Raw genomic sequence first — 23,909 nt, forward strand, 5'->3', positions numbered from 1 at the left:
ACAGCCAACGTCAAAATTATTATTATTTTCTTCTTCAAATATTTCCCAAATGATGTTGAACAGATTCAGGAAATTTTCACAGTATTTCCTATAATATTTTTTCTTCTGGAGAAAGTCTTTGTTTTATTTTGGCTAGAATAAAGCAGTTTTTAAATCCATTTTAAGCAGGATTTGACATTAACTTTGATTACCAGTCACTGTGGCTAGTAGTTTTTCAACATTTGCCACAATTTTGTTGTTGGGAAAATTTATTTCATAAATAAACAGTGGGCAGCACAATCACCTCACAGCAAGACGGTCGCTTGTTCGAGTCCCGGCTGGGTCAGTTGGCGTTTATGTGTGGAGTTTGCATGTTCTCCTTGTGTTGGCGTGGGTTTTCTCCAGGTGCTCCGGTTTCCCCCACAAGACATGTGGTACAGGTGAATTGGGTAAGCTAAATTGGCCGTAGTGTACGAGTGTGAATGAGTGTGTATGGGTGTTTCCCAGTGATGAGCTGAAAGGGCATCCGCTGTGTAAAACATATGCTGGATAAGTTGGTGGTTCATTCCGCTGTGGCGACCCCTGATTTATAAAGAGACTAAGCCGAAAAGAAAATGAATGAATGAATGAATAAAATACTAAGTCAAATAAGATCAGGGTCTTTTCTTTCATTAAATATTCAAGCTTATTTATCACATAGTCATTTTGTACATTTTCTGGAACAACTAACTTTATATAATATAGTGAAAGATATCGGTGCTTTAAAATAATCCTAATAATAAAATGTTGGTCATGCTGCGCAGCCCTAAATATGACTGTAATCAGTAGAGAAAACCTTAAATGATGCATAATGTCTATTTACAGAGCCGCCGGTGAACAGAGGAGTCAAACCATGCGCTTCTGCACATGCAAATAGTCCCTGTGAGAGTTTCTGCACATTATTTTTCAGAAGATTCAGAAGATTTCATTGATCATATGTTGATTGACTGTGCTCTAATTCTGCTTTTCAGTTTTCTATGAGATTCCCGACATGAAGGTGAGCTTTAAATCAACAGAGCAACCTAGAAATCACTAATATAATATATATAATATAATGTCAAATAAAAATAAAAACATTCTGCCTGCATTTTAAATTATGTTAGATAGTTTATATAACACAACGCTGCCCAAAGTGCTGAACACAACCAATATTACTACATTTTTATCTGTTTTTAATCACTTTTTTTTATTTTCTTATGCTTCTCTTTTTATTCTTGTTTATGTAAAGCACTTTGAATTGCCACTGTGTATGAAATATACTACATAAATAAACTTGCCTTGCCTTAATAAAAATAAGTCCTACATCACATACATAACAATTAAAACATAAGGCAAACCCCTCAACATTAAAAAGGCTCAAATGCTAAAGAACAAAGATGCAGTTTCAGAAAACAGATAGAGTTGGAGCGTGTCTGATGTGGGGTGGAAGCCCGTTCCAGAGTTTTGGGGTGATAATGGCAAAAGCACGATCCCCACTTCCCTTACACCGGGACCTTGGTACAGAAAGAATAAACTGATCAGAAGACCTTAGTGACCTACCAGGATTATATACATGTAGGAGATCTGATAAATAAGATGGTGCCAGATCATGTGCATATCATAATATCAATTCAATTCATCTTTATTTCTCTGCTTTTACAATGTAGTAATAGTACTATAGTAAAGTGAAACTGTGTCCGTCCTGTTTTCAGTGTTGAAGTTCAGTTCAGTTCAGTGTGGATTAATTTTCACTGCTCAAAGTCCAAACACTGAAGAGCAAATCCATTAATGCATATCACCCCTAATATATTTAAGACACGTCTAGCTCGTTATTTAAAGTAGCTCGTTATTTAAACTAAGCTTAGCTATTATTAATAGAAGCTATTAAAAAGCATTGAAAATTAAATATATTCCCTATTTCTGCAGAGTGATTTAATCTTATTATAATGATTTTTGTTATTGTAGTCACACTGACTGTGGTGGTTGTTTGCATGGCCTTAAATACATGTTTGTGTTCGATTTCAGGAGCATTCTGAATCTAAGAAAAGGTAAAAACCCATTCAAAATTAACCATCTTCTTTGTATTTTATTTATATTACACTCTTAGCATACTAAATAGCCTGCTTTTTGAACAGTAATCATAGCAGTGATTACATAAAAAACAGCATCATGTACTTGTAATAAAGCAAATGCATGCTACAATTAGAACAGGACGCAACCATTCCCACCTAAACAATCCTACTTTTGGCTATCTGCTGTGTGTTTGCCCTTTTTAGGGTATTCAGTCCTGCACTTCCTCATGTCTTTAGTTAGTGAGAGAAACAGCACATGCTTCCCTGTTCTGTTTAAGTCCTGCATCAATATATAAATAAATGATGTTTTCTGATCCACAGGAGTCACACAACTCTGCAACCCAACACACAGATGGCGCCTCCTAAAGCCAGTCCACGGTATTACACAAGCACCATTACCTCATGACAACTACAAAACGTCTAGATTAGCCTTTCATTTAGGACTGTGTTAGCAATTTATAATATATGACTGTCTTGACTGCTGTTGGGGAAAGGTACTAAGAAATGCATTACAATATTGAGCTCCCCAAAAACTAATTGGATTACATGGGGTGAACTCACGCTATGCACGGTTGTCTTGAACTGTTTCCAGGAGCAATTGTCCCCTCTCCTATCTCCCGTTCAGCCCGCACTAACACTATATTTTACCTTCCGAGCCCGAGCTCGCGTCCATCACTGATGATGTGACTGTTCAGTTTAACAGAAGAGAAGCGCTCTCGCTCAGCACAGTGGACATTGCTTTAGTTTTATTGTTTTGTATTATTTCAAGTCTCTGATATGCAGTGAGATCCAGCACTTTTGATGCTCAAAGTCCTCGTGCTGCAGGTATTAGGAGGTTTGCTGAAGGTGCAGCTGTCGTGCAGCGAGGGGTTTGTGTCTTAAATAAACTAGACAGTTCACGTTCATTGAAAATTAAGCATGATTAATAAATCCATATGAAACAGTCCCTTCATAGGGGTGTGGCGTCTTCAGTTTCACGCTTGGGCATGCTTTGCACTCATTTGTTTTTATTAAATAGAGGAGCTCTGCATTAAAAATGCACTGTATAACCTTCATTTACCTTTGCAGAGGCTTGATCTCTTTCAGAACTACCAGCGTTATTTTTGTCTCTCTTTTGGGAGCTCTGAAATTAAAAATCCCCAGTATAACCTTCATTTAGCTTTAAAAAAACACAAAATAATAATAATTTAGGGCAATATTATCTTCTGAGAACTTTGAGCTCTACATGTCGTATATACAGATTAATGAAAGTGTAAAGCAGTGTGTTTGATGCTTTTGTACCTTTTTCTTACTTGTAAAATCACTGTAATGCATTACAATATTGAGTTACTGCCCAAAAAAAGAAACTAGTTGCATTACTTATTTACGTTTTATGATAAGTAATGTGTTCTATTACTTGAGTTACTTATATTACTTTATCTTTGCTGAGGTTTTATCTCTTAGAACTTGCATGGGTTTTGTTCTTTTAGGAGCTCTGGAATTAACAGTGCACTGTATAACATAAAATAATTATCATTTGGGGTACTGTTATCTTCTGAGAACTTCCAGACAGCTCTACATGCAGTATACACAGATTAATAAAATATTAAAGCAATGTGTTAGATGCTTTTATACTTTTTGTCTTATTAGTAAAATCACTGTAAAGTAATGCATTACAATATTGAGTTACTCCCCCAAAAAAGTAACTAATTGCATTACTTTTTAATTGTAAGTAATGCGTTGCTTTTTCTCACCTTTGCTGAGGCGTTATCTCTTTGAGAACTTGCAGAGGCTTTTGTTTTCGTCATTTGGGAGCTCTACAATTACCAACATACTAGGGATGTGTCGAGATCCTGAAGCACAACTGTTTCAGAACACTGCACAGAAGCATGATCGGAAACACCCAGGTCACTAAGGTTATCTGAAACACCCGGTCACATGACCAGGTCATGTGACTAAAGCGATACAAAATGGGTCATTTCAAAAGCGTTGAGACCTGGCGAATCTGTGTTTTACTGTCAGGGTGATAGATAAACCTCTATCTCCTGTAGCCTAGTGGACTGTTCATGTGCACAGAGTAAATGTGCAGCAAATGGCCCAAGTTCGAATCCTGATGTACTCTGAAATCATGACTTGACGTGTTTTAATAATGTTAATTTTTTTATGACCATATTTATCCTCAAAGTGTTTATTCGGATGTCAGACCAATGTTAAAACAGAACACATTACAAGAACAGAGCATTTAAAAACATCTAAAGCTGCATCACCCTCGATACGAACCCTTTATCTATGCATGCTAGTGAGGAAGTCTCACCATTTTACTAAATCACTTGAAAGCTCAACTCTACATCATGTGGTTTAATACCTTAATTTGCGTAACTGTTTCTTTGCTGAAGCTGTTCCAGAGCAATACATTAAAATGACCACTAGGTGTCGCTGTAGAGGCGGTTTTCAAAACGTTTTGAAGATTAGACACATTTGCTTTGACTGTTTCAGGTTCATGAAGCCTCGCTTTGCCCACCACTACAACATATCATATAACCTTCATTTACCTTTAACAAAAACACATCAAATAATTACAATTTATGCTATTGTTATCTTCTGAGAACTTCTAGAGCTCTACATGCCGTATCTACAGATTAAAGACAGCCTAAAGCAGTGGTTCTCAAACTTTTAAACCAGCGACCCCCAATGTAAGATCGTCAAGAACTCGCGACCCCCCACTACCAAAGCATTAACAAACAATAAGAATAACCTTTTTTAAGCTGTTCACAATTTTTTTAACTATATTTACTGTACATTACAGGGCTCGAAATTAACATTTTTGCTTGGTAACACTGGTGCTCCTAACTTTAAAAATGTAGGCGCACCAGCCAAAATTTAGCGGCTCCCACCAATTATCGCACTGTTACTACAAGTTTTATGAACAGATTTATTGCATTTGAAATCAACACTAATCAACACTAACAAGCAAAAATATATATGCATGCGTGAGGAAAATATGTCTCAATGAAATCCAGTTATCACAAGAAAACACATTTTTATAACAATTGAGTGACCAAAAGATACACGGACGAACCGCTCACCGGCCCTGCACGCACTGTTTGACATGAATGAATCTGTTAACGATAACTGTGCTGTGTTCTCACGGCTGGTGTCTGATATTGCACAGATGCTTTTGACATACCTTATTATTTGCATAGGTCTTTTTAATAGCAATACCGGTCTTTTCATGAGCTGCAATATTAGTTTAATCTTAGTCAGTGCAAGCCCTTTTACGATGGTGAACGTGGTGTTAAATTGTACATATAGCTGCCACTTGTACGGCTGACAGCGTCTGATGATTAAATGAAGGATTAAACAGAACCTCTCGTGCTTAAAATGTGTAGATGTGGCAAACAGTTACCTGAAAATGCCCTCCCACAGACTTTACAGTGAATGCTTTAGTTATTTTCATAGCGGACATGAAGCCAATGGAAGTCTTTTATCCACTCTTTGAAAAATGTAGATGGTGGATTAACATTCACAACATGATCAGTAATCAGATGTGCCATTATTTATAGCTTTAGATATTTCTGAGACAAAATCTGTCAGTGTTGTTTTCATTCTCATCTTCAGCGCTTTACATTTTCGCGGTTGTAGCTTCTGTCATCTGAAGGCAGAAGGCATTAACTGATTGATTGACAGCTGATTTTAACCAATCCATTGGCGTTCAGTTCTAGAGCAGTGGGCCAATAAGAAGAGCGCGAAGGCGGGGCAAGCGTTGCAGGCTTTGTTTACTGTGGCAAGTTGACATGACAACAGTTTTAAACTGTTCCTGAGCGCTGCGTTTCAAGTACAAAGATGCATTCTGCCTGAATGTGTCCTAAATACTCTATGAACTTATCAGTAATATCTTTTTAAAAATCTGAAAATTTTAGCTTTCACTTGTAATACTGAAAAATATTTATTATAATCACTGAAAATTACACAAGTTTTAAAATCACTCTCGTGAACCCTTGAAATTATTCTGCGACCCGACCCCCAGTTTGAGAACCACTGGCCTAAAGCAATGTATTGGATGCTTTTTGTACTTTTTATTTATTAGTGATGTAAAATCAACTGTCCTAAAGCTAAAAAGACTCAGCAAAGTGTGTGTGCGAGTGAGGTGAATTATTAGTCCTGGTAATCATTCCTCATGGGCTTCAGCTATGTGTTTGTAATAAGTGGTGATCTGCAACTGGTGTGTGAGGGGCATGGTGGGATATTTAGTCCAGTGCAGTGGCAGATGTGTAGGGAGATGTTTTGCACAGGCTAGATTGCTGGTGATCATGACACTTGTATCGCATTACCTCTACATTGGTCTTTACTACACTTTTCTACTTCTGGTGTTTCATTTTGGTTCTCTAGTAATCCTTCATTTGAAATGTCACAGTCTGCCAAAACAATGCAAAATATGCCTGATAGTCACACGTACTCAAATAAACATGCACAAATTAAATGGATCTGATTTGTATTTGTACAGACAGCAGACCAGAAGACCAACAATAACTCCAGTGAGTATCTATGAATCCTCAATATAATACGCAAGAACTTATTTATATTACATATTTATTTAGAGTGCCTTAGTGTCCCACTAGTGGCGATATACTGACATATCGCACTGCTACTCGTGTGATATTGCGTTTATACAACAGTTTGACGGCACATTCTTGTGTATAAAAATCATTTTGTATGAGGAACTACTATCTTCCGCCGTTCATTCACATCTGCAGCTGACGTCAGAACAGCAGAAGCCGCTGCTACTTCACCAACGTCACTTTATGGCTCGTTTCCACTGACTGGTACGGTTCGGTTTGGTACAGGTCACCTTTATCAGGCTTGCGTTTCCACTACCAAGGGTACCCTTTTGGTGGAGGGTCACCATTCTCGTCATTCTCGCTGGAGGAAACGTCTACAATAAAGCTGTACGGGTCACTTACATATCATATGAGAAGCTCTTCTCACAAAACAGATGCTTCATACACATAAATAGTTGTGTAGAAATGTTTATTACTAACTTTTCAATGAACATGAGTTGATTATAACTGCAGATCAATAACAGTGCAAAACAGCCTACTGTAACGTCTGTAATTATATTAAATAACTAAATAAATGAACATGTATGAACACATGCAGCCCCTTACAGTCTCCGATATGTTCCCAACTACAGAAGAACTACATATAGCAGACATTTCGTCAGTATTTAGTTTCAAAACAACACAAAATATAGCCTACAGTCAGTGAAATCCTCTTATCTGTGTCTGTAATCTTCAGCAGCACATGTAGCCTCTGTTAGAGAGTAATTCCGTCATTCCCAGTTCATATAAGTCCAAAAGGTGAAGATAATAAGTTAGTTAAACATGGCATTTTGTTCATGTTTGCTGAATAATGTGCTCCTTTTTTTCCGGCTTCTCCTTTGCTTTTTCGTGCTTCACTCTCGCGTTTGTCAGTGTCTGACAGGATCGGGTTTCAAAAGCACGTCAATAATCAAGCGCAGGTTATTATCATCAGCTCAAGAAGTTTGTTATTTCAGATATAGGTGTGCGGCGACCGCAAGGAAGAAAGCGAAACCGCGCGTGCCTCATACTGCCTCGTAAAAAAACTACGCACCGCTGTAATCTCTCGCTGTGCGTGTATTTAATTCCGCTGTAATCTCTCGCTGTGCGTGTATTTTAAACATGGTGGGTTTTTTGTTTTCATTTTGGGTTGTTGCGTAAGCGAATGACGTATCTCTGTAAACTAATAGCGTTCAGCTGCGCGTGTGGCTCCGCCTTTTGGTACCCTTTCTCGTGTTTGGTACCCTTTCGTGCCAAAAAAGTGGTACGGTTCGGTTCGGTACGCCTTTTGACAGTGGAAACGGCCATAAAAGCGTACCGTACCACTCGGTGGAAACCGGCCATTAGAGCTAGTGTTTGAATGATTCTCTAGCATAATGTCTAAAGTGAAGACAAAACAGCTGATCTTGCTCACACTTTAAGATTATAAGGCTGAACATCATGAGATGCCATCAGTCTACAGAGATTTTTCCCAGTATTTCTCGGTTGCAATCAGGAGATCACAATATTACTACGGCATAAATGCAGAACTTAGAAAACTTAGAAAGTCATTTACCCGTTTAATAATAATTTGATCAGCATATAATAAATATATGCAAGAACTTCCACTACAGCAAAACACTAGAAACATTTTTATTTAGATTTAAGTTGTAATGTAATTAATATTTTTTAACCAATTAGATCACATTTTGTCCTATATATGCACTGTGTGGTTGCCATGAACATATGACTGAAATAGAGGAGCTCATGCAAAATCATGAACAGATATTTCTTACTGTGCATCAATAGAATTTGACAGCGAACTGAATGTTGTTTCATTGTGTGTCTTGAGCAGAAACCCGAATCAGAGGACGAGTATGAAGTGTGTGACGCAGATGAAAGTGAGTATCAGTCACACACTAAACCTGAACAAACAAATGTAGAAAATACAAAAAACAAACACCAAGGCTGCATCCGAAATCACCCCCTACACCCTCAAACGGTGCTCAAATATTTCTATTAAAGTTGTTTTTGCATTTACGACAGAAATCAAAAGTTTTTGTTTGATTACCAACAGACAGCTCGCTACCTGTTAAATGACTATCACAGATGACTATCACAGGGTCTGAACAAGAAGTTAGAAATGTAATCCATCCGAGGGATTTATCAACCAGCAATACACAAACAAAAGAGCATCACTTCAGCACGGATGAAGCTGAGATGCAGTTTATTAGTCAAAAATACCAAGTTTATTTGATGCATTTGTGATGGTTTATTTAAGCCTTCCGAAAAATGACGAGTCACAAATGTCAATGCAAAGTTCCCAGTACACACACACACACACAAACACGTTTAACTTTACACTGCTTTTGCACATCTACTTGCAACAACTGTGGCAGAATGCATGTTAAAATACACAGCTATATCCATTATGCTACTGTAATAAAACAGATTTAATGTCCACAAAGCAGGTCTCCTGTTGTGTGATTGAAGCATCCTCATTTATAGTTGTACTGACACCAAGTCTTTATTACTAACAAGCACTGTTTTAAACTTGTGAAACTCATTCCTGAGCTGCAGCTGATCACAGAGAGCTGAACAGATCTTTTAATCCCAGTTTCTTTGCAAATCCTGTTCTGTGGACATGTCTATAGGCATTACTACAGAGGCGTGGTAATGCGCACCTGTCAATTAATTTGGTGGGCGGGGAAAACTGCACTGCACTTGCGGTGGGCGTCAAAATAACTTCGGTTTGGATTCTATTTTAACATGCAGGAGGTTTTAAAAAAAGTCCAATATGACTGTGGACACACTATACTACACACAGTTCGGTCCTATGAATTGCATCACAGGTGCCCTTTAACTGAACTATATTAGTGAACTAATCTATACTGAAACAATGACTTCTGCTAAATTGCTGCAAACAATTTATATGTGTGTAATTTAAACAAATTAAATTTAGTAACTTAATTTGTTTAAATTCAGCCCAAATAGATTGTTTACAACCACTTAAACAAATTTAGTAAATCAAAGGAATCATCTTTGAATCCTTTTTTTCCCACTGTAGGGAATCGTGAATGAGGGTATAGGGAGCGATTTCGGATACAGCACATGTATAGCCAACTGAATGAATGCTTGTATGATTTATATCAGGTGTAAATGAAAACCCAGAGGAAAACACAGAGACCAGAAGACCATCAATACCAACACCTCGACCTCGAGATCTGTAAGAGCTGTAAACCAGGAACTAACATTTAATATATACAGCTGAAGTCTGAACTATTAACCCACCTGTATATTTTTTCCCCAATTTCTGTTTAACAGAGAAAAGATTAACTCATCTCTAATAACTGATTTCTTTTTTCTGTGCCATGATGACAGTAAATAATATTAGACTAGATATTCTTCAAGACACTTGTATTTAGCTTAAAGTGACATTTAAAGGCTTAACTAGGTTAATTAGGGTAAAGTTAGGGTATTTAGGCTAGTCGGTGTATAGCAGGGGTTTGTTCTGGAGACAATCCAAAACAAATCGTCACCTTGGAATCATAAGGTTCTCTCTGCATATTAACAGTATGTGTGTAACATTTGCTTTTTTAAATAAAAAGTCTTAAAAATGTAAACAACTTGTAAAAAACATCCCATAATGTAAATAAGCTGTCGTTTAATAAGAAAAATGTCAATAACTCAATTTTGACAAAAATGTCAGATAGAACCTAATTCTAAGATACCGAAATTTTGCTTTAGGGGGGGCCCTTTTGACCTTAAAATGGTGTTTAAAAAAAATGAAAATCTGCTTTTATTCTAGCCAAAATAAAACAAATAAGACTTTCTCCAGAAGAAAAAATATTATAGGAAATACTGTGAGAAATTCCTTATCTTAAAAAAAAACTAAAAAAATTATAATAAAAATAAAAATCACAGGAGGGCGAATAGTTTTGACTTCAACAGTTTGTATGCATGTATATCACACAAAGCTCAGCATAAATGAGTAAATCCTCTTTTGAATATAAATATTTTTTATCCATTTCTCAGTAAATATAGTCAATATATTTCAGTGCATTTAAACAAAACTATTTTATTAAACAGTTATATTCATTAAAATAAATAGCCTAGTGGTTAAATGCGTCGACATATAGCACCAAGTTGCTCATGACGACCAGAGTTCGATTCCCGACTCGAAGTCCTATGCCGATCCTGCCCCTCTCTCTGCTCCCAATGCTTTCCTGTCTGTCCTTTCACAATAAAGGTGAAAAACCCCTAAAATAAAATAAAATAAAATAAATAAATAAATAAATAAATTTAAAAAATTGCCAACGCAGTGGTGCAGTAGGTAGTGCTGTCGCCTCACAGCAAGAAGGTCGCTGGTTCAAGCCTCAGCTGGGTCAGTTGGCATTTCTGTGTGGAGTTTGCATGTTCTCCCTGCGTTCGCATGGGTTTCCTCCGGGCGCTCCGGTTTCCCCCACAGTCCAAAGACATGTGGTACAGGTGAATTGGGTAGGCTAAATTGTCTGTTGTGTATGAGTGTGAGTGAATGAGTGTGTGTGTGTGGATGTTTCCCAGAGATGGGTTGTGGCTATAAGGGCATCTGCTGCGTAAAAAAAAACGTGCTGGATAAGTTGGCAGTTCATTCGGATTAATAAAGGGACTAAGCCGAAAAAGAAAACGAATAAATGAATGGATAAATAAAATAAATTTCTAAATAATTATTGCAAAAAAAAAAAAAAAAAAAAAAAATTCTACAAATTTTTATATTTTTAATGTTTCTCTTTACTTTTCCTATTTATAAACATTTTATTTAATGTTTTTCCCCAACATTTTACTCTGGTTTTGCTCATTTGTACTGTGATCTTCAGTTATTTTGTTAGACTTGCTCCAGTTTTTGTCTTTGGTATTGACTAATCTAATGTATATGCACAAATGTATTATTGTAAAGCATCCTGCAGAAAAATATGAACATAAAATAAAGATCTATAAGGGGTGAACTCATATATATGCTCAGCACTGTCTGTACAATATACAGAACATATATCAGATTCACAGGAACTTAACATTTCATCGCTGTTGTCGTTTTAGGAAGAAACCAAACCTTGCTTCGATATCGGTAAGTAAATTCCTCATTTAATTAAATATTAAAATATCTTTTTAAATACTTTTCTGCACTATTTAATGTCAAATCAAAATAAAATTGAAAATACTTTCTATTATTGCAGAAACCAAGCATTCCTCGCAAAAACAGTGACGGTAAGCTACATTTCATAATACATCTTTCACATTCCTACTAATTACCCTAATTAACCTAGTTAAGCCTTTAAATGTCACTTTAAGCTGTCTTGAAGAATATCTAGTCTAATATTATTTACTGTCATCATGACAAAGAGAAAATAAATCAGTTATTAGAGATGAGTTATTAACACTATTATGATTAGAAATGTGTTGAAGAAATCTGCTCTCTGTTAAACAGAAAATAATATTAAGGGGGCTCATAATTCTGACTTCAACTGTGTGTGAAAGGAAACAAATAAGCTGAACTAGATAATGAGATGAGGGGTGGCAACAATAAATATTAATAGCAACTTAACAGGATAACTAAGGAGACAGAGCATGACAAAAGAAAAACCAAAATAAACACAAGGTGTGAATCTGGCAGCTCCATGCATGCAGAAAACTAGCATATTCCAGAAATAGAATCTACACCTGATTTGGTCAGACTGATGCAGAAGTAAACACCAATAGCATATTCCAATAATAGCACAAATATAGTAGTAGTATATGCATTTCTAAAAAAAATAGGCAAATGGCACAATCCCATTTAACATCCTTTATACGGTGCAGTCATAACAGTGTGGATAATAATTAGTATGAAAAGATTGTGGATATTAAATTAGTCTAGATATTTTTTTACACACAAAAAAAATAAAAATAAATAAAAAAATCAACACTTCATTTGGTCAAGCTGACACAAAGTTTTCCACAACGTATATAATCAACGATTTGACAGATCTCTGTATGAATACTGTGCATTTCAAAACAACTGTTTCTGATGCTGTATTCCACAATGCAAACTGTGTTTTATAATGCATCAGAAGAGTGCAACATACAGCGGTGTGAAAAGTGTTTCCCGCTGAATGGCTGAAGAAAAACAAAGGGAAGACTTTGGAGTGGCCAAGTCAAAGTCCTGACCTGAATCCTATTGAGATGCTGAGGCATGACCTTAAATAGATGATTCATACTCAAAAGTCCTCCAATGTAGCTGGATTACAACAACTCTGCACATATGAGAGGGCCTAAATTCCTCCACAGTGCTGTTACAGACTCATTGCAAGATATATAAAATGCTTGATTGCAATTTTTGCAAAAAATTTATCTGCTCTGTATTTGGTCAAAATGATGCAGTTTTCCATCCAAAGTTTTTAATCAACAATTTGACAGATTTATGCATGCATACAGTTAAAAACAACTGTTTCTGATGCTGTATTCCACAATGCAAACTGTGTTTCATAAGGCATTAGAAGAGTGCAACAGTGGTGTGAAAAAGCGTTTCCCCATGAATGACTAAAGAAAAAAAATTAAAACTTTGGAGTGGCCTAGTCAAAGTCCTGATCTAAATCCTAATGAGATGCTGTTGCATGCCCTTAAATAGTTTTTTTATATATTCCTCCACATTACTGTTACAGACTCATTGCAAAATATATAAAACACTTGATTGCAGTTTTTCCAAAAATAAATCTGCTCTTTATTTGGTCAAAATTATGCATTTTTCCATTCAAAGTATTTAAATCAACAATTTGACAGATTTAGGCATGCATACACTTAAAAACAACTGTTTCTGATGCTGTATTCCACAATGCAAACTGTGTTTCATAATGCATTAGAAGAGTGCAACAGTGGTGTGAAAAAGCGTTTCCCCCTGAATGACTAAAGAAAAAAAAAAAAGAAAACTTTGGAGTGGCCTAGTCAAAGTCCTGATCTAAATCCTAATGAGATGCTGTTGCATGACCTTAAATAATTAGGGGTTTTTTTATTTTCCTCCACATTGCTGTTACAGACTCATTGCAAGACATATAAAATGCTTGATTGCAATTTTTCCAAAAAAATAAATCTGCCCTATATTTGATCAGTATGATGCAGTTTTCCATCTAAAGTATATAATCAACAATTTGACAGATCTCTGCATGCATACTGTACATTTAAACACAACAAGTTTCTGATGCTGTGTTTCACAATGCAAATTGTGTTTTTAAAATGCTTCAGAAGAGTGCAATATACAATGGTGTGAAAAAAAACGTTTGCCTCTGAATGGCTTTGGAGTGGCCTAGTCAAAGTCCTGACCTGAATCCTATTGAGATGCCATGGGATGATCTTAATTAGTCGATTCATGCACAAAATAATGCAATGTGGCTAAGTTATACCAATTCTGCAAAGATGACTGGGTCAAAATTCCGCCTCATTGCTTTAAAACACTAATTTCAAGTTATCGAAAATCCTTGATTGCCGTTTTTCTGCTAATTGTGGCACAACCTGTTATTAGGTTTATTGGGCAAACACTTTTCCACACATGACTATGTAGTTTTGTGTTTAGTTTTACCTTGTATATTTCTGGTGCAGTATTCCATAAAATAAGATCAGTTAATGCACATTTTTCCAGATTCATCCATAAATAAAGCAAGAATACTGCGCAAATAAAATCTACACTTCATTTGGTCAAAACGATTCTAAACTGCAAAGAATAAATTCTTTGTTATAATGCGAACTTCAGCAGATCCATGCATGCATAGAAGTTATCCTGCAAATTAATCTGCTCAAAATTTGGTCAAAATGATGCAGTTTTCCATCCAAAGTATAGAATAATAATAATAATAATAATAATAATAATACTTTTTAATAGGCGCCTTTCAAAGCACTAATGGACGGACACCTTACAATATGTCACAGGCACATTATAAAAAAAACAAGACAGAAGAATAATAAACATAATATTAAACCGGAAAATCATTAAAAGCAATCCTGAACAGAAAGGTTTTAACCTGGGATTTAAAATTGGAGATAGAGTCCACCTGACGAATATCTAACAGCAGGGAATTCCATAACTGTGGTGCTATGCAGCTAAAAGCCCTGCCACTAAATGATTTCACCTGAAAATTTGGAACTAATAACAGTTCAGCCGCAGAAGATCTCAGTGAGCGCCGAGGAGTGTACCAGTGAAGAAGATCAGAGCGGTAATCAGGTGCCAGGTTGATATAATCCACAATTTGACAGATCTTTGCATATAAAAACTATTGACAAACTGCCTGTTTCTGATGCAGAGGTTTTATAATGCATCAAGAGAGTGAAACAGGCATGTAATGGATTATTTATTTAACACTTGTGATTTAGTATTTCCATAGAATAAGATGAGTTTAACAATGCATAATTTGCCAGATCATACATGCAAATAAATAAAAATAGTATATGCCAGATCATAGATGTGATAAAAAAAAAAAAAATACACGAATACACAAATAAAAACTACACTGCATCTGGTCAAATTGATGCTCAGTTTTTTAATGCACAATTAGGCAGATGATCCATGCATGTACAAAAAAAGCACAGCGCACAAATAAAAACAAACACACTTGGTATCTATGCATGCACACATACAGGCACTTATTATATTGCATTAAGAGTGCTAGTATGATAGTATGCTATTTTGACTTGCATGTGAAGGCTTCATGAATTTCCTCCTTTACATAATCTTAACCTATTATTAATGTCCATGTACTCTGTTACAGATTCTTCAAATAAAATAGCACCAGTTATCACAGCACGAAGTCCACCGAGAACCACATCAGCCCCATCACCAACAGGATTCCATCGAGCCAAGTAAAAAAATAAAGCTTCTTACAAATAAAGAAATATATATGACAAATATCTGAAATCACTATACAAACCACATATCATCATAATACACATCACATTTCTTTCAATTCAACTTAAATACATATTAAAAGTATAGTTGAAGACGATTATTAATTGTTAAAGATCCTCTGAGAAATATTAGAAAAAAATATTACAAAGCAAAAAAAGAAAAAGGCACAATATTTCTTATTATAGTTTTATTCTGAAGAAAGTCTTATTTATGTAATCAGTTGTTATTTTTGATATAAATAGTTTATTTAAATATAAAAATGACTGAGACCAATATTAAGCTTTTTCACCCCAATTGGCTACATAACAAACCATTCTCCAATTACTTGCCTAAATAACCTATCTTGCCTAATTACATAATTATCCTAGTTAACATAATAAATATTAAAATAATAACATAATTAGACTTTAAATTGCACTTTAAGCAGTTTAGTAGTGTCTTGTAAAATAGTACAGTAAAATATATGTATAATATCTAGTCAAATATTATGTGTCATCATGGCAAAGACAAAAGAATTTAATGATTAGAAATTAGTTATTAAAACTTATGTATTTAAAAAAATCTTTCTTTAAAAAGAACTTGGGAAATATTTTTTAATTAATTTTGCCTTCAACGTTTTACAGTGAGGGAAATAAGTATTGAACATGTCACTATTTTTCTCAGAAAACATATTTCTAAAGGTGCTGTTTGAATTTTCCCCGAATGTTGGTAACAATCAAAGAAATCCATACAAGTAAAGAAAACAAATCTAATTAGTTTACAAATTAAGTTATGAGTAATAAGCTGAAATGACATAGGGAAAAAGTATTAAATACATGAAGAAAGGTAGGAGTAGAAAGGCAGTGAAAGCCCAGACAGCAGCTGAAATCTCTCAGTAGTTCTTCAGCAACCCTCTGCCCTTCCTCAGTGTAAATGAATATCAGCTGCTTCAGTCCAACATCTACATTAGCAGGAGGATAAAGATGAAACCAGGGTGGACATTTCAGCAAAACAATGATCCAAAACACAGCCAAGGAGACTCTCAGATGCTTTCAGAGAACGAAAATCAAGCTGTAGAATGGCCCAACCAATCACCTGAGCTGAATCCAATAAAAATACAAAATAAAGCTCAGATTTGATAGACGAGACCCACAGAAGCATCAAGATTTTGACACTCTGTTGAAGTCTGTGAGAAACTCAAACCTGAGCAATGCATGTGACTTCCATATGAGAGGCGTCTTTAAGTTGACGTCACTAAAAAAGCCTTTAATATAAAGTATTAAACAAATTTTAGTAGTTTAGTGCTTTCTCCTTCTGTTATTTCATTCTTCTTACACACAACTCATTTCTCATTTTTGTTTTGTTTTATTTTTATGTTTGTATTGTTTGGGTTTTTATCAAAGTCTGCTTCAATTCCATGTCAACAGCTCCTTTAGAAACAGTTTTCCCAGGAAAAAAACATGACAAGGTGTTCAATACTTATTGCCCCCACTGTATATTCAGAAATGTACTATTACTAAACGTATTATATGTCTCCCTTATTTAGATCTTCAGGGTAAATGTTTGATTGAGAATGCTGAAAAAATAATATAAAGATGAATATAAAATATAAAACACTTTTCATAAGCAGACTCGAAATAAAATATTGCTAAATAAATTGCATTGAACATTCATTCAAGCATGCAGCTTGCATAAATGTATTTTTACGACACCACAAATTAAACAACAGACGTTTTATTACATCCATGCAATAAATATTTACACTGCGCAGCCCTACTGACAAAAATAATCAGAATTTAATTAACAGATGAATTAATCTCCTTTTTCTGCTATAGGATGCCTCTGCCCCGACAGCTGCCTTCCCAGAGTAAGACTTTCATTTCACAATTTAATCAAGATGCATTTTTTCTGTCCATGTAAATATTAATGCGTTCTAACAAGGCTGTCGAAGTCTTTCCGTTCCTAGCTGTTGTTTAATATTATTCTGTTCTTTCACAGGCAGAGGGACGCTGCCTTCAGAAAGCAGATCAGCGAAAGATCCTGAAGAGGTCAGTCAAATTCTGGCACTTGCAAACTTCGTACAGAGCAAAAGTCTTAGTTTCATTCGAATATCAGCAACAACAACAAAAAACTGTTCATATTGGGGCTGCACGATATATATCATTCGAGTATCGATATTGCAATATGAGAATCTGCAAATTCACATACCAGGAATAATTATTTACTAATTCATTCATTCATTCACTCATTCACTCATTTTCTTTTCGGCTCAGTCCCTTTATTAATCCGGGGTCGCCACAGCGGAATGAACCACCAACTTATTCAGCACACGTTTTACTCAGCGGATGCCCTTCCAGCCACAAGCCATCACTGGGAAACATCCATACACACTCATTTACACACATACACTATGATCAATTTAGCTTACCCAATTCACCTAAAGCGCATGTAGCATTTGCTACGTAAAACGTGCTGGAAAAGTTGGCGGTTCATTCCGCTGTGGCGACCCCAGATTAATAAAGGGACTAAGCCGAAAAGAAAATGAATGAATGTTAAATTTCTATATTTGAATACTGTTTGACTCCTCGAAAAACCATAAAGCACCGTTTAATTCTGCTCTGTCTTATTTATATATGCTTGTAATTTATTCTATTTAATGCAGACACACTGTACAGAAAAAAACTTGATCATCCCAGTACATCTAAATGAATGAAATCTTTCCAAATAGAGCTGTTCAAATCATCTGGTAAAATTATATCACAATGTACACTCACCGGCCACTTTATTAGGTACACCTGCTTGTTAACGCAAATTTCTAATCCAGCTTTATGTCATAAAGCGTGAATCATCTCAGACTGGGTTCTTAAACATGACAATGAGTTCACTGTACTCAAATGGCCTCCACAGTCACCAGAGCTCAATCCAATAGAGCACCTTTGGGATGTGGTGGAACGCGAGATTGGCATCATGGATGAGCAGCCGACAAATCTGCAGCAACTGCGTGATGCTATCATGTCAATATGGAGCAAAATCTCTGAGGAATTTTCCAGTATCTTGTTGAATCTATGCCATGAAGGATTAAGGCAGTTCTGAAGGCAAAAGGGGCTCACTAGTCTACTAGTAAGGTGTACCTATTAAAGTGGCAGAGTGTACATCGCATCAAAACAAAATATCACAATGTCAGATTCTCCAATATTGTGCAGCCCAAGTAAAATCCAAAAAAAAATATGTCAATTAGATAGAAAGATAGATAGATAGATAGAATATCTATATATATATATCTATATATATCTATATATATATATATATATCTATATATCTATATATATATATATATATATATATATATATATATATATATATATATATATATATCTATATATATATCTATATATCTATATATCTATATATATATATATATATATATATATATATATATATATATATATATATATATATATATATATATATATATATATATATATATATATACACACACATACACATATATACTGACTTTTGGAAAAAAGTAACCATTGACTTCCATAGTAGAAATAAAAAAATACAATGAAAGTTAATGGCTGCTTTATTCCCACCATTCTTCAAAGCATCTTCCTTTGTGTTCAACAGAAGAAAGAAGCTTATAGAAGTTTACAACCACCTGACTATGAGTAAATTATGACAGAATTTTCATTTTTGGGAGAACAGTCCCTTCTTTATATACAGTTGAAGTCATAATTATAAGCTCTCCTTAATTATTAGCCCTCCTGTATATTTTTTCCCCCAACTTCTGTTTAACGGAGAGCAGGTTTCTTCAACACATTTATAATCATAATAGTTTTAATAACTCATCTCTAATAACTGATTTATTTTCTCTTTGTCCATGATGACAGTAAATAATATTAGACTAGATATTCTTCAAGACACTTCTATACAGCTTAAAGTGACATTTAAAGGCTTAACTAGGTTAATTAGGGTAAAGTTAGGGTAATTAGGCAAGTCATTGTATAACAGTGGTTTGTTCTGAAGACTATACAAAACTAATATCGCTTAAAAGGGCTAATAATATTGACCTTAAATGGGTTTAAAAAAAATTCTAGATTCTAAAAAAAAAATTTATTCTAGCCTTAATAAAACAAATGACTTTCTCCAGAAGAAAACATATTATCAGACATACTGTGAACATTTCCTGAATCTGTTAAACATCATTTGGGAAACACTTAAAAAGAAAAACAAATTCACAGGAGGACGAATCATTTTGACTTCAACTGTATAAGGTTTGGCTTTGACAGAAAATGAACATATGTATAAAAGTGTGTGTGAGTGTCTCAGTTTGCAGTTTAAATACTGTAATTATCATGATCCCAGCATGCATTACAGCGTCTGTCAGTCTAACAGTTCTGCTCTCCCACAGGAAGCTGGTGTGTATAAAAAGGTTTGGTACGCCAGCGGCTGTGACCGCAAAACAGCAGAGGACGCTCTCATACGCTCCGCTAAGGCACGTCACACTCACACACATAACACTGCTGCTTTTTACAGAGTGATGTGAACGTATTTGCATTTAATGTGTGTGTGTGTGCGAGTGTGTGTGTGTGTGTGTGTGTGTGTGTGTGTGTGTGTGTGTGTGTGTGTGTGTGTGTGTGTTTCTCAGCATAAAGGAGTTCACATCTCACAGATTTTTCTTTTCAATTATCATTTCCTGTAGGATGCTTTATAATTATTTATTTATACATATGCATTAGATTACTCCGTACCAAAGACAAAACTGGAATTAATCTAAAATGTATAAATCAAAAAAAAAAAAATTTAAAAAGAGGAAAAATGTTAGGGGAAGTTATGTCAGGGAAACAGTTATGTCAGGGACAAATATTAAATAAAATGTTAATAAAGTGAAAAATTCCAGAAAAACATGAAAAATAGGAAGAATTGAAAATTAAGTTGAAATGTTGTAGTATATACTTGTCTCTTAAATTAAATGTATTCCCTTTCTATTCCTTATTGTCATGATTACCAGTGATCTAACCCTTATTGATCGCTGGAGAGCATTCATTATCACCCGGACTACAATCGTGTTAGCATACGGACTACAAATCCTGTCATGCACCACACACACACACCTGTTCCGGTTCTCATATGATTACACACACAGCCTGGGAGCTGCTCAAGTACTGATTACACAGACTATATAAACAGCTCACTTTGACACTCTCAATGCGGAGTATTGTTTGGATATATCCTGCAACATTACGAAGTATTCTTCTAGTCGTTTCGTGTCAGATGCTTGCCTTGTTCTTGTTTATGTTGTCTGCCGCCTGTATCGACCATTTGCCCGTGACCTGACTATGCTTCTAGATTTCCCTGTATGTACACATTTGCCCCTGTGTTTCATATATATATATATATATATACATACATATATATATATATATATATATATATATATATATATATATATATATATATATATATATATATATATATATTTATATATATATATATATATATATTTTTTTTTTTTATTGTTAATAGTTAATATATATAATAATATAATAATAACAATATTAATAGTTAATATTGTTAATAGTGCTGTTGAGTATTGAGATAATGTTTTTCTTTATAATAAAACATTTCCCTAGAAAAATGTTGTTATTTTTTTTTTAGCTACTGTATGTTTTCAAATCATTTATTTAATGTTTTCAAATAAACAGGTAAACAATGTTTTGCAGATCTAATTAATTCCAATTCAGATAAAAAAAAAACGGTGTCAAGGTGCAAATATTTCATCTTTACAACACTATGAGTGAGTGAAAACCTCAGCAGATATTCTGACTCTGGTTGGCTGTTGTCATTTTCCCACCATTAAGCCACAGTCACACTAGAGTTTAAGCGAATTTCTGTCGTACGACGCTGCGAAACATTTTTTTTTAAAAGCAAGCGATTGGTCCATATTTAACATTTCTGTCCAGAGATGTCATGTTTTTGATAATCAATTGGTCTCACGCAGTCAAGTGATGCAATTTTAGCAGGTCCGAGCTCACCAAGCTTGAACTTTGTAACACAGTGAACTGCGAAACTTGACGCACGAACTTGCGTTTCCGGTGTGACACATTTGCGTGCGTATGAATGGAAGTCTAGAGGAAGAAGAGTCCAGTGAGACCCCAGCTTAAGTGTTTACTTTGGGACACTGCAGTTAACAGCAGGTCAGCAACTACTGGGAAGGCGAGGCTAAAGATAGTACAGCCACATCTGATTGGTTAAATTTAGATAAAAAAAAAAAACTATTATTATTATTATTTGAATAATATTGCATTTATACAACAGTTTATCAGCACATCATGTATATAAAAAAAGAAAATCGAACACAGTGATTCTCAACAACCCTTTTGTACGAGGAACTACTTTCTTCCGCCGTTCATACACATCTGCAGCTGACGTCAGAACACTGCTCATTCACCAACGTCACTTTAAAGCTAGTGTTTGAATGATTCTCTAGCGTAATGTCTAAAGTGATGACAAAACTGGATTTTGCTGACTTTTTAAGATGCCATCAGTCTACAGAGATTTCCCAGTATTTCTCTGCTCCAATCGGGAGATCACAATAATTATCCCCGAAAAAGCCAAAGCAAAGCAAATACTAGTAGATTACTGTGGTAAAAATACAGCAATATAAAATACAAAAGAGAGAAATCGACTCAGAATGTCAATAACATGCTCTGTAATCATTTGTTCAGCTGTAGATTGAAATTTACGCTGAGTTTTTCTCCTCTAAGGACTCATTATGCGGTCTCTGTCACCATCTTGTGGCGGAACGTCAACCATCAATTTCCTTGCTTTGACAGGCTGATGTCCGCCAATGCACTGAATCTCCGAAATCAAGCAAACATCTTTAAAAATGGGAAATAAAATAAATAAATAAATAAAACAGATGCCATCCTTAATAATAAACTGCATTGTTGCAATCTAAACTAAACTACATTCTCGCTTAAAAATACCTCAAAAGTACATTATGTTATCCAACAGCTGTAATATTTGTCAAACTCTAGTGAGTTTATTGATCTGCTTGACACTCTATGTGGGTGGAGTAATACACAGGGGTGAAGAGGCTGTACGAGTGCTGATATTGCAGAATATTGCATGGCTATCAGCCAATTAGATATATATTTACCAAAGTTAATTGAACTGATAAACTGTGTAAACTGTATTCATACAGTTGAGTAAAGATGTCTGCTGAATGCACAAAATAATGCTCGTCTACCTTTATTTCAGGATGGCTCTTTTCTGCTGAGGAAGAGCTCTGGTGTAGATGCGCAGCAGCCGTACACACTGGTGGTGTTTTACAACAGTCGAGTGTACAACATCCCTGTCCGATACATCGCTTCCACCAAACAATACGCTCTGGGGAAAGAAAAACAAGGAGAGGAGGTAAAGGAGGACACAAAGAGTATTTGCACATATAATTCTAATTAAACATCAAGTTTTTTTCTTTAAAGAGCCCCTATTATTTTTATAAAAGTCATATTTTGATTCTGGGAGTCTCCAACAAAAGGCCTACCCCCACCCCAACCATCATAGTACTGTAAAATATTAATTATTGTTATACAGTGTCACAAAAATGATGCTATATATAGATATAGATTAGAAATCTATATTAAATTATGGCTCAAAACCATATAGTGTTTAGCATTTAGGTTTGACAGACAACATGAGGGAGAAATGAGGTGAAAGTTGTCATCTGTCAGTCGCTAAACTCTGAATTCTCTGTCTGTGAAGCGTTTCAGCAGCGTGTGTGACATTATTGAGAACCATCAGAAGAATTCTCTGGTCCTGGTGGATTCCCTGAGCAACACCAAAGACTCCACCAAACTCAGACACGCTGTGAAGCCTTGACACGAGGACACTTTCTGACCAATATAACGGAGCAAGTTTCACATCTTACCTTAATAGACGGCAGAGGAACATCTGAAACGTGCTGCTACCGATACTGCTGAAAACGGGCTGTTCTTATGGTCGAAATCAGAAGCTGGTGGAGTAAAATGGATAGGTATTTGTATGCTGAGGGCAGAAACAGCAGCACCTGCAGCGCAACCGTGAAAAATGTCCGTGTTGCGCAATATTAAATATATATATGATAGACAATATTAAAAGAAAACGCTTAACGTGGCTTAATGCATTAAGAAAGAAATATGTAAAGACATAATTACATATCTGTGTTGGTAAAAATATTGTTTATCTATGTAAACGAACCCAGAATATGAGCACAATATACAAATTGCATGCTAAACAGGTGTTGTAGGCCACGTCTCCTCCCATAAAAAAACATTCATTCATTATAAATCTTCCATCGGTTTAGTCCCTTATTTCCTTAGAAAACAATATTTATTCAATTCAAAAGTTATATATATATATATATGGAAACTG

General features: G+C 35.2%; 1 protein-coding gene across 2 annotated transcripts in view; it reads left to right on the plus strand.

Moving 5' to 3' along the window:
• The window catches only part of blnk (B cell linker), a 69,706-nt gene extending 45,853 nt beyond the window's left edge, over positions 1–23,853 (plus strand). For both annotated transcript variants that reach the window (XM_056471483.1, XM_056471484.1), the window contains 15 exons: positions 844–900; positions 990–1,015; positions 2,023–2,045; positions 2,391–2,447; positions 6,553–6,583; positions 8,460–8,505; positions 9,758–9,830; positions 11,681–11,708; positions 11,818–11,848; positions 15,376–15,466; positions 17,327–17,358; positions 17,490–17,539; positions 19,906–19,989; positions 22,758–22,913; positions 23,262–23,853. In XM_056471483.1, the coding sequence (XP_056327458.1) occupies positions 844–900; positions 990–1,015; positions 2,023–2,045; positions 2,391–2,447; positions 6,553–6,583; positions 8,460–8,505; positions 9,758–9,830; positions 11,681–11,708; positions 11,818–11,848; positions 15,376–15,466; positions 17,327–17,358; positions 17,490–17,539; positions 19,906–19,989; positions 22,758–22,913; positions 23,262–23,378 (902 nt within the window). In that variant the 3' untranslated portion in view covers positions 23,379–23,853. The remainder of the gene's footprint in view (positions 1–843; positions 901–989; positions 1,016–2,022; positions 2,046–2,390; positions 2,448–6,552; positions 6,584–8,459; positions 8,506–9,757; positions 9,831–11,680; positions 11,709–11,817; positions 11,849–15,375; positions 15,467–17,326; positions 17,359–17,489; positions 17,540–19,905; positions 19,990–22,757; positions 22,914–23,261) is intronic.
• The last annotated feature ends 56 nt before the right edge of the window (positions 23,854–23,909 follow it).

Source organism: Danio aesculapii, chromosome 13 (genome assembly GCF_903798145.1).
Source record: "Danio aesculapii chromosome 13, fDanAes4.1, whole genome shotgun sequence".
Classification (NCBI taxonomy): domain Eukaryota; kingdom Metazoa; phylum Chordata; class Actinopteri; order Cypriniformes; family Danionidae; genus Danio; species Danio aesculapii.